The sequence below is a fragment of the Mus caroli genome, chromosome 18 (assembly GCF_900094665.2).
Source record: "Mus caroli chromosome 18, CAROLI_EIJ_v1.1, whole genome shotgun sequence".
Lineage (NCBI taxonomy): Eukaryota > Metazoa > Chordata > Mammalia > Rodentia > Muridae > Mus > Mus caroli.
Genome location: NC_034587.1, coordinates 16,257,071 through 16,268,939, shown reverse-complemented (window position 1 = coordinate 16,268,939; position 11,869 = coordinate 16,257,071). Strand labels below are relative to the sequence as shown.

Sequence of the window (11,869 nt, the reverse complement as noted above, 5' to 3'; positions counted from 1 at the left end):
TTCTAGTTCCTCCCTGTGGATCAATATTGATTTCTTCTCTACTCACTTGGCTTATTAGTAGTTCCCTTCATTATTATTCCTTATTGCAGGATAGAAACAAGAAGACATACAATAAATGTCAATATACTGTTAAAATTTCCCATTGCTCCTCTTAAGATGAGCAATATATTCATTGTTTTCTCTTTGTTAGCCCATCCTCTCCACTCCTACCCTGTGCACCTATATATTTTAATTCATTTTTATCTCCATGATGAGTTTGTTTAGAATGTATTTTTTTGTGTGTGTAAAACATGCCAGTGCTATAAATTTTCTGCTCATTTATATTTAATTCAGAAATATTCTATTTTAGCTACTTGCTTGGATTCTGTTCTTAAGAATGAGCAATACTGCTATATGGAGCTTGGTGTTTCCAACTTAGAAAAGGGATCAATGGGAGATCATGATTTATCTACTTGTTCTCCGAAGACTATACTATAGATCATTCCTAACTTCCTTATAACACACAATGAGACTCTCTTATTGCACAATAAGAGAATGATTGCTCAAGAAACAGGATATGAGGGTATTGTTAGATTATTTAGTTTAACATTCTTTCAAAGTGTAATTCTATCAGGGTTCTCAAATTATCCAGAACTCATTAGCCTTTGCTATTATTTGGCAAAAGGATAATTTAATATTTTAGCATACAATTTTTCTGATTTCTTGAAGCACATTGCACATGTGCTGTAGTTCCTAGTCTATGCTAGGTATGTTTTGGGTTTTTTGTCACAAAAAAAATTTCTCTCAATATAACAACTGTTATAGTGTCCTTTGTTAAACAAAAACCTTGAACTTAAGTCAGGTGGAGGCAGAAGCAGGAATCAGGAAGGCACAAGATGAGAGGTTGATGTTAGCCATGAACAGCTAGAGCTTTCATAGGGTGGAAGAATTGGTTTGATGTATTTTGAAAATCCCTTTCTACCTACTGGGATATAGTTGTTCATTTTGCAGTGTCTTTCATTAACTTTATGGATCTGCAGAAGGTATTTTGCATGTGCTGTTGAGTAAGAGCCTGGTTATATTTTTATCTAACCATAAATCCCTTCTCTCAAACACATCTCTCAAGGATTTCTTCTTTTCTTCATGGTGTCTGTATCAGGCAAGATCCTCCAGAGGGTCGGAACCAACAGAATGCATCCATATTACAAAAGAAGAAAATGTAGCTAGATTGTTTTACATGATAGAGGCTGGACAGTGGTTTGTCTGCCTGCCTGAGATGCCCTGGAGCCTATCATTGGCTAGGCTATAAGACTGGATGCTTCAATTTGCCTAATCTGACATTAGAGGAGGAGGGCAGCTGCAGTAATGAAGGACAGGTGCCCTCACCTTGGAGAAGCAAAGGCACCTGCACTGCCCCCACCCCATCCAAGGTGCTTGTCATCTGGGGGTGGACCTTTATGAAATTATGGAATTTCTCTCAAGTGACTTCAGGATTAATCAGTGTAGTATCAGCTGACACCTTTATTTATTTTTAAAAGATACTAAGGCTCCCTTGTATATATTCCAATTCATGACACTAATTTTGAAAAGTAAGCTTTACAAAAATATATGAAACATTAGAAAGCTAGTAGTTTATTTAACAGAAATGCAAAACTGTATTCATCGCATTACAAAAGAATTCATTTTTTAAAATGACAAACTAGTGCAAATTTTCTAAAAGTGCACAAATCTTATATAGCCTCATTTTAGTTTTATAGTTGCCAAAGGATGTTTTCCCTTGCTGTCGAGACAGGGCTAAAGATTTGAAGTGGTGAGTGAGTTAGTGCTTTGACTGGTCAAAGTGCCTCCTTCAGATGCATACTAGAAAGGCAGGGAAGAGTCACAAGAATGAGATGCGGCCTGGATGTAAGTGATAGGGCAGAGATGGGGCAGGAACGGTGTGGAGAAGAAGGATGCCCATCATAGCAGACACAGAAGGAAGTGAGGAACATTTAAAGCATTTACTCAGAGGACATGGTGCACCGTACCATGTGATCCCTGTGACAACTCTAGGCAGTGGATAGTTGTGTTGTAGTTACCATCAGGTTTGCTGCCTACTTCTGCCTCTGACAGACCTAAGCAGTGCACTTCAATCTTGTTCTGTCTTCCTCCTTAGATTTGTGTCACACTAGCTCCACTGTCATTCTGCATCAGGGACACACCTTCATAGGTTGAGTCCTCCTGAAAGCCACATTCATCCACCAGTTTTTCTTTCCTAGACTCTGGCAATCACCAGGGTTAGAGGTGTGGATCTACAGATGACTCTGTGTGTATCTGTGTAAGTGGGGGTTTTCTTTGTTTGCTTGTTTACCTCAGCATGTTTAGTTTCTGGCTTCTGAAACTATAAGAATGTGAAGCTATTGGGTAGATTTGGCTCCAAGAGTTCAAGGTCAACATTGTTCCTGTCTTTATGGAGCTTTGGTTTTGATTCTCTATGATATCTATGTAACTGACTTCTGCCTCAGCTGTTTCTTAGTAAGTCTTTCAGGATCAGTATAGCAGTTTAGATTTAGATGAAGGAGGTACCATAGGCAGCAGCCAGTGGTCTGGATTACTTATCAGTTGTGAGTCCAGATGCCTGAGGAGTTCTCAAAGCAAGGCAGGATGCACAGGAAGCTGATCTTTACTTTTGGTGTTAGAGTAATAAAGAGCTAGCTTCTGTCTCAGAGTTCTGTTCACAGACAAATGATAGTCTCTAAGGAGCCACATCGATCGATCTACACTTGTCATACTTTCATGGTAGGATGTTTCAAAACTGGTTCAAGGAGAAACTTACAGTGGCCAGCTAGTCTAATCCTTTAAGGCAGAACATGTACTTAGAATATGTAACTTTTATCTAAACCCTTGAGCAAATTTTCACAAAGAAACAAATATAAGTTGTCATTTGAAAGCTTCATTTATCTGAGATGAATTGGCATATCGCTTTCTTTTCCTTAATGAGGAAGAGCGTGAGCCATTCTGAAGGTATTGGAAGCAAGAGTTTGGCAATGCCCTGTTGTCATGAGGTGTGATGCTGAAACCAGCTGGCTTCTGTATTCTCTGGAAAGCTTGGAGCTGGACAGTGTGTTGTCATCACCAATGAGTTGATAGACATTTACGAAATCATCACTGGGCAAACATGAATGAGTATTAGGAAGTAAGAAAACAAAAACATGACAGTCAGACTCATGACCCAGGCTTATTTTACTAGCAAAGGATGCTAATTTTATGGCCGTGGAGACAATAGAACACCTACATTAATAGAAACCATCAGGTCAGGCATTTAGCATTAAGAACATGTGGTTGCTATTACCACCATTCTCGGTCTATTCAGAGGGGAAAACATTTTGATAATTGAAATGGTATTGAGTGCTGTGGTCAGCTCTTCAAACTTGTTTTCTGCAACTATCTTTAAACCAGGCCACAGGGAAGATTGTCTTTCTGGTGAAACTTCTATGGTGTCTTTGAAAAGAGGTGCAGGAGGTGAGTCAGAAGGCACAGTGAGTGCTTTCTGAAGAGTGTGAAGCTCTCAGCCTTAATCTTCCTGGTTAAGTGCTGCAATAACTCATGAGCTTTAGTGCTGTCAAGTCAGAGTGTGATTCTCCTGTTCTTTTTCACTTTTCACCATGAATTCTAGTCCTGATAACAGCACAGAGAAAACTAGTTGGTACCAGGATATCCAGGGCTCTATGTGGGATATGCTCAGAGAAAAATCAAAAAGATAACATAGTGGAAACCAGAGGGCCCACATTTAGTCAATCGGAGGCCTCAGTTGATTTTTTTTTTTTTTGTAGTAACTTTGGTTTATTCTTTCCTTCCTTTCTTCCCTCCTTCCCCTTCGCTCCCTCAGTCCCTCCCTAGATCTCTCTCCTTCCCTGTCTTTCTCTCCTTTCTTTCCTTTTCTCCCTAAATTATAGAACCAGTGTCACTGTCAATCTATTTTCTGAACCTTGAGACCTTTTAGGATGGACCTCCTGTTAGAACCTTATTTACATGTCTGTGGGACTTTGATTTACACAATAGCATGTCCCTTTAGTCCACTTCTTATCAGGCTAGCTTCAGGCAGCTGTAACTCAGCCAGGGCAGTTGTGGGTTTGGGAGTTAACCCCCAGGTAACTCCACCGGCAGTGGGCAGTGCTCTGGGCGGGGCCAGGGCCAGAGCTCCCGGTGAATCTTAGTACAGTCAGGGCTTCTGCTGGGCAGGGCCAGCTGTTAATCCTGCTAGACCGCCATCTGGGGCGGGGTGAGGGGGGTTGGGGGGTGACAAGGGACATATAGGTGGCGGCTGCTGGTGAGAAATACCTAGTATAGGTGAAAGGGTGGCGGCCAGAGGGAGTTCCCGCCGGTTGAATTCTTAAAGTCATGAAGACTCAAGAAAAATAACAAGGAGTGGCCGATTCGAGTCTTTTGGACTTGCCCAGAGCTCCACCCTCGGCCAGAGGAAAAGCCCCTGGGGACCCAGGCGGGAGCATCAGACAAGCGCGAGAAAAGCGTCTGTGCGCGCGCTCCACCTCTGCGCAGCGGGTGCGGGGCGGTGACCTGTCCCTTGAGCTGGCCATGGCGGCTGTGGGATCTACGCGCTCCGGGAGCCCTGCCTTTGGCTTGGGACACCTGTTGACCCTTACGGTGAGCTCCGGGGACCATCTCAGGGACGGGGAGAGGAACATGTGGCCGGGGCGGCTGGCCCAGGTGGGGTCAACGGGCCTCAGGACACCTTAAACTGAGCAGTTGTTGGCGGTGAGGGAGGGCGGCAGGAAGCCGAGCGACCGGGACTCCAAAGTCCCGCAGGGGAGGGAGTGTGGCTGAGAGCTGTAATAGGCGCGCGATCGGATGGAGACGGGGGCGGATCGCGGACGCCCAGCCAAAACCCTGGCCTCGGGGTTCTCTGGGTAGAGCGGGGTGCGCCAGGGTTGTGCCCGGGCCTGGAGCATGGTCACCGGAGCCCTGGGTGCAGGCCACCTCTAGTTGAAGCTGCCTGGCAGAGGACACCAAAGGCCAGTGTGGTGTCCTTGGTGGAAAAAAAAAAAAAAAAAAAAAGACTTCTTGTTGCTTTTGAGGATTCCTTGCTTGGGGATGGGATGAGATTCTAGAAGTGCATTGGAATGAAGGAGAGAGTCTGGACTTTCTTCCAGAGTTAGATGAATGGACACGAGGTGGCCACCGAGCCCCTAAATCTCTGGGAAATGAACATTCTAGCCTGAGATCTTGTCCTAGAAGGAGCTTGGATTTTTCTTCTCAACTCCTGCTCAGATTCTTTCTTGCTTTAAGAAGTACAACAGCCAGGACCTTCAGCCCTCTCAGAGGTGTGAGTCAAAATTTATGGTTTTATTGAGGACAGGACTGGATCTCCCTAGGGAACCAGAACTCAAGAATTCACCCCTGGGAGTGACTATGCCATTGAGGAGTGCGGAAAAAGAATGCCCCACGTTAGTTTTATCAGGGTCCCTTGTACAAGGAAAACGTTCACTATTCTAGTGGCAAAATAGCAACCACTTAGGTACTGCCCTTCCGCTTTTAGCCTGCAGCAGTGGCTCAAGATGGCTTTGAAGGAAGCCTGGAGGAACCCAGGGGACCAAAGTGTGTGGAGGTGAGGGCTTCCAAAGGTCACAGCATCTCCTCAAGGAATTCCTGCGTTTTTAATTACTGAAAGTGTGATTGGTTACTGGAAGTTCTGGGGAATGGATGGTCTAAACTTTAGATCAGAATTCCCAGAGGCTATTCATAAACACTGGTTGGGACCAGTGCCTTGCAGTCAGGATTTTATAGCTAAAGAAACTGAGCCTAGGGCAAATAATCGCCATAAAATATTCTGCTGATGATAAAGAGTGGACTTTGGTTGATACCGAATGAGGAACAAAGCTACTTCCTTTTATATCATAGGCCTTATTCTTTGAAAGAAAAGGCATGCTTAGTCTTCCTGATATAGCACTGCCCTGTGCAAACCCATACTCCAAGATCTTTTAATAGAAACACATGCTGCGGGTGAGTAAGTAGAGACCTCGTTTCTTGAGTCTAGGAATGGAGGTGGAGGTGTTCTGGCTACTCCCCTTATTCTGCTTTCAAGCAGGAAAGTGTAATGTGAGTCCCCTCAGTTTGCTGTAAACTCCAAGGACCATGTGAACAAAGCTTTTCAACCTCAGATGGGTGTGAGAAAAGCAGAGAGAAAGTATGCACAATGTCTACTGATGTCTTCTTAGGGGGTGCGGCTCCCTCTGTGTCTCCTCTTTCTCATACACTCAGTTAATCCCTTGACTTTCCACCAGTCAGCTTCTCTCCATTTCCTAGTACTGCCCCACCCCACAGTGTCTTAAGCACCTGAGCTGTCTTCCTGAAAGCCGAAAGGTGCTTTGTTCTCTACAGCCTTATAACATCTCTTGACAAGTTCAAGAGATGTGTTCTACTCTACCTAGAACTCTACCCCATGATTCATTCTTTATTCTGGAAATGAACACCTTAGAAAAACTTTCTGGCCCTCAGAATCTGACTCCTTACCATGTTTCTTTATCCACCCCCTTTTTTCTGTGTAAGATTTAAAGATGTAACATGAGATCTTCCCTTTTGACAGGTTCTTAAATGTACAGTAATAAAATTAACTACAAGCAGATACCTTGCAACAACTATCTGAATGAGTGTGTCTTACACACCTGTTCTTGTTAGGCAGCCTACCATCTTCCTATGCCCCACGCCCTGGTCACTGCCTTCTGTTATCACTTCTGTCTGCTTGACCACTGTTTTTCTTACTTGTAAATGCTAATTTTCTGTGGAGCCTTGTTCTAAGTCTTGTTTCTTAGAATGTATATTCTACCCTCAGTGAATTTTTTCTACTTTATTCTTTAAAACATCTCATCATACTAAATTAATATCTCTCTTTCAGACATCACCTTTAAACAAGCCTGTATATGTCTACATAGTAAACTATAGCATACCATTTATTATCTTTCCAAATACTGTTTTCCTTTTGGTCTCAGAGATTTCAATATATAGAACTTCTATATTCCTCGATCCTCATGGAAAAGTCTAGACTTTTTTCTCCTTATTACTCCCCTTAATCCTTTTTTGTTTCAATAAGTTCATCTTCAGAGATTTTGCATGGGCCTGTTCACTGGTATCTATCTCTTTTGTTACTGGCTTTTGCTCTCACTAGTAATGTCATAGTGTATAAACTTGGCTGTATGTTATTCATATGTGTATGAACAGGCATAGATGGTTGGGAGAACCTGAATTGGAGATAACGGATGCAAAGCCAATGACTATGATTTTGGGGATGTTATTCTCTCCAAACAGATTGCATATGGCTAGACAGGAAGCTGTTTTATGTTTGATGTCATGTTACAGCAGTGGTTTTCAACCTGTGGGTCGAGACCATTTTAGGGTTGAATGACCCTTTTCACAAGTGTTGCCTAAGACAATTAGAAAACACAGGTATTTATATTTTGATTATATTATGATTATATTAAATTATGATAAATAGCAGCAAGATTACAGCTATGAAGTAGCGACTAATATAATTTTGTGGTTTGGGGTCACTATGATGTGACAAACTAGATTAATGGGTCGCAACATTAGGAAGGAACTATTTCACATCTTTAAGGATTGCATCAGTATAAGAATTATCGAGATTGACTTTGAGGTTACTTGAACAAGTCAGAAGTTTAGGAAAAGATAAAATTGAACCCAAACTTTTTGCAGAACTCAATAGAAAACTCCAAGTAGATGAACTATTAAAGTGCATGATGGGTTATAGGAAAAACGTGATGAATTCCTATGGATTTTCAGTTAAGCCTATCTAGGACCTGAATTTCAACTTCTTCTAGTATGAACAAAGACAATATATATTCTAGAAATAGAAAAATCTTTAGAATACAAAAATAAAAAGTGAATTAAAAGCAATATTTCATAATTAACTGTTTTTAACAACATGCTGTGTAGGCAAGAGTGTGACAAATAGAAAACTCTCACAAATTGTTAGTGACAAAAGTTGTGTATGTCCTCTGTGGGGTGCAGACAGGCATGGCATTTGTCTTTATAAATCATATAACTAATATGTTCTACCCACATACTGATACATAGCCTTGCTTTTATTTAGCAGAACTTCATATGCTCTTTTAACGTCTACATATCCCTTTGATGCTCTTCTTTTTCATAATTTTTCTATAATCCTTGAATCGGCTTGTTTATCTCCAGGAAATACTCTGTTGAGATTTTTATAGGGATCATCAAGTTGTAATTTAACTTAAGATTAATGTATGTATGTTGCCCACTTTCCTTACTGCAGCTTGGATCTGCCTTTCTCTCTGTGTACATCCACCTATGTGTTTTGTGTTTGGGCTTTTCTCAAGTAGCCACGTCTTTAGTGGGAACATCATGGGAGGACAGCAAGGTGTTTGGTGCCGACAGTCAGGAAGCAGATGGCCTGGTACTGGCATGTAGCCTTCCAGGGTTCTACTACATTTACTCCCTGGCATTCCCACACATGTCATTGCTTTAGAAAACGACTTCTTTTATAGTATGGTACTGGTTTTATTTATGGGCACAGAGTAGTGATAACTGTATTTAGCAGTTGCTTCTCTCATGGTATTTATTGTTTGGTTTGCTTGAATTTTGTAGGTAAAGACAAAGCAAATTCAAATAGAGAAAATTTCCCCTCTTTGCAAGCCCTCACTCCCGTCCAAGATTTCTTCAATGTGACATGAAACAGCAATTGTGACTTCGGTGACCTTGGAAAACCTATTATACTCCCAGGTTTAGTGATGAGATCATCTGTTTTTCTTGTTGCTCTGAACAAATACGGGAGAAGAAATGAGGGTTTATTTTGGCTACAGTTTGAGGCTAAGGACACTCTTGCTGGGACCTCACAACTGGTGTGGCATCTGGTTCCATTGTATCCACAGGCAGGAGGCAGAGAGCATGGATCACTCAGTCCTACATCCCTGCCCACATTCAGGGTGGGTCTTCTCTCTTCATTTAAACCTTTCAGAAATATCCTCATAGTCACACAGAGGTGTGTTTCCATTAAATCAACTGAAGAGTAAACCATGACCATGGGGTTGTTTCTAATGCTTTCCCTGTGGTGCTTTTCTTATGATACCTAAGAGACTTCAGACCCAAACCATGGATTTGAATGTGGATCCTAAACCCATGCAAAGGCCAAATCGGCTGTGGCTCTCCCTCATATTGAACATGTAATGGAAAGCAGCTGCCTGTACACAGCAGGACACACAGTGTCCCATGTTTTCACTTCACTCGATCTCTGTTGAGTCCAAGAAACCAGAGACAAGCTTGGCAGGTCAGAAGGTATCTCTGGATTCTTTCCTACTTTCTATGTTTCAGTTTCACATGCAGACCCAGCCCATCAATTCTTTGTTCTTTTTCTTAGTTCTTCAATGCTGTAGGATGTTTCGAAATCATGTTATTCATAATAACTTGTTACTTTTCTCACAACGTGCCCCAAGTTTTCTTACATGTCTTCATTAAAATGAAAGTTTTTCTCCCGATCTATTTTTCCACAGTGTTCAGACTTACCACTCTGCAATATAAACCTGCTTAGGTAATTTATTTTCTTGAGACAAATCTTTGCTTTCTGTATTGGTCAGTTTTCTTCACTGTTCTGAGATAGACCCAAGAAAAAGATGTGAAAGGAGAGAAGTTATATTCTGGCTGTCTCACAGTTTTAAAAGTTTTCATTCATGGTTAACTGACACCACTGCTTTCAGGCTCTTGCAAGATAAGCAGAAACATCATGGATGAAAGTCACAGTCGGGGAAAACTATTTATCTCATGGAAGACCTTAACCAAAAGGGAGGAACAGAAAGGAGGCAGGATAGGACTCACCTCCAGTGACCTCCTTGTGTAGTTCAGGAGCCAACACAAACTTTCCACCGCCTCCTAACAATGCCTTCAAATGAAGCATTCATATATAGCCATTCATTAAGTTAAATTCACACAACACAGTTACCTCCCAGTGAAGCATCCCTTTGGGTCCCACCTTATTTGTAAACCACAGTAGCTCCTTATCAAGTGTAAGAGGAAGAATCCTCGGGGGTTGTTGACACTATTTGGAAGTTGCTCCACACTTACACTTCTGAATCACTTTAGCTTTTCTTTTTCTCCTTAGATTGTATACATCAGCCACTAGAGCAGTGGTTGTCAATCTTCCTAGTGTTGTCTAGAGATCCTTTAGAACTGTTCCTCATGTTATAGTGAGCCCCAACCTTTGCTACTTTATAACGAATTTTACTTCTGTGTTTCGGATGGCCTTAGGCTACCCCCATGAAAGGGTTGTTTGATCCCCAAATGGGTTATGACCCACAGGTTGAGAACCACCACACTACAGATTTTTATTTAGTTCTCTGTCATCTGTCATTCTGTACTTTTGCAGTTTCAAACCTGCTTTCTCCTATCATGATTGACTCATGGCCACTCCTTAGTTGATCTCATCTAGTTCCTAGGTGAGGCTGGCTTCCCCTGCTCTCCTATACCAGTCTGAACTTCCCTGCCGTGACATTTCCATACTTTACTGAGTCTACAACTATGTCTTATGCTGGGGTTGAGGTCTCATTATGTTTGCTATTAGGATCTACTAAAAAAGTATATATTTAATTAAATTCATTTAATATATGAATAAATGGGTGTCAGGAACACTGTTTCCAAAAGCAATTGTCTTAACTGGGCCATTCACTTATACCACTAAGACTTCCATGTACGTCCCATGTCCCTTCCTTAGAATAGTGCTATGCCCTTGCAGTTGTTATCCTGACTTCCATTTGTATGTGTCTGTAATCTTGTTGCCATGCAACCAGATGACTGACTGCTGGTGAATGCCAGATAAAACCATTCTGCAGCCTTATGTCTCTCATTGCTGCTTTCCTTTGCACTCTGAACAAAGCAGTCCATGTTCTAGACTATTCCTTAGTGGAGCTGGTTTGCTCCCTCAGTTCACAGCAGCTCCAGACTTCTCTACCATATTCCTCTGCTCTTTTCCTCCAGGAACTGTTATCTGTCTTAGCCAGTCCTTGTTGGGATGTGACATTGTGCACTTGTCTATCTTCTTTGGTGCCATGCAATGTGATTCACTCAGGGCAAGGTCCTTGCTTTGCTCACGGCTGGAGCTGATGACCGAGCTTAGCACCTCCTTATCCCTGAGTGTTGGTTGAATGAGTAAGTGTTGGTTGAGTGAATGAGTAGATGTTCTTTGTCAGTCACCCTGAGCCACAGTCTTCAAAACATCTGTCTGTACTCCTGCACTCTCGGCTAGGAATCCTGTGAAAGTCCCCCGCCCCACCACCCTTTTTTTTTTTTTTTTAACTTTCAATTTGAAAGTCTTTGTGGGAGGGGCAGTGATCTATTTCTATTTTGCAAATAAAATATCATCTCTACCTTTTTGAATCCCTTCTATATAATTTAAATTGGATAATTATAAGTGCTTTAAGACAGATTGGAAATGAAATTTTCATCCAAATCTAGCTGATTTTAGCAGCATAGCTGATGGTTGGATTCCTTGCTTTTGGCTAAGAACTTTGGTAATCTGAAGAAAATAGAGTGTGTATCTTTCAGAAACATTCACAGAAAAAGCTCACAACAGAATTAAATTTGAGTCGTCAAATGCACAATCAATTGGAATTGGCTCATTGTAGATCACTAAATTGTTTAAAACATTTTAAGTAAAATGTTTTCTAAAATGGCCTTAACCATCAATGAGGAGAAAGTGTGTCCTCAGAATAAGGTCCCATGTTGTGTGGACTCAGATCTAGATTGTGCCAACCTTCCCATAGCAGTCACAGTGCCCCTCAGCAAGGGCACCATGGTTTGGTTTAGCAGGCTATTGCTTTGGCTCTGTAGCTCCTGGGATGTTCAACATTTATGGAAACTGTTT

The 11,869-nt window shown here is 41.7% G+C and overlaps 1 protein-coding gene across 2 annotated transcripts in view; it reads left to right on the top strand.

Moving 5' to 3' along the window:
* Nucleotides 1-4,190: 4,190 nt before the first annotated feature.
* The window catches only part of Dsc2 (desmocollin 2), a 29,112-nt gene continuing 21,433 nt past the window's right edge, over nucleotides 4,191-11,869 (top strand). For both annotated transcript variants that reach the window (XM_021150489.2, XM_021150490.2), the window contains exon 1: nucleotides 4,191-4,623. In XM_021150489.2, the coding sequence (XP_021006148.1) occupies nucleotides 4,555-4,623 (69 nt within the window). In that variant the 5' untranslated portion in view covers nucleotides 4,191-4,554. The remainder of the gene's footprint in view (nucleotides 4,624-11,869) is intronic.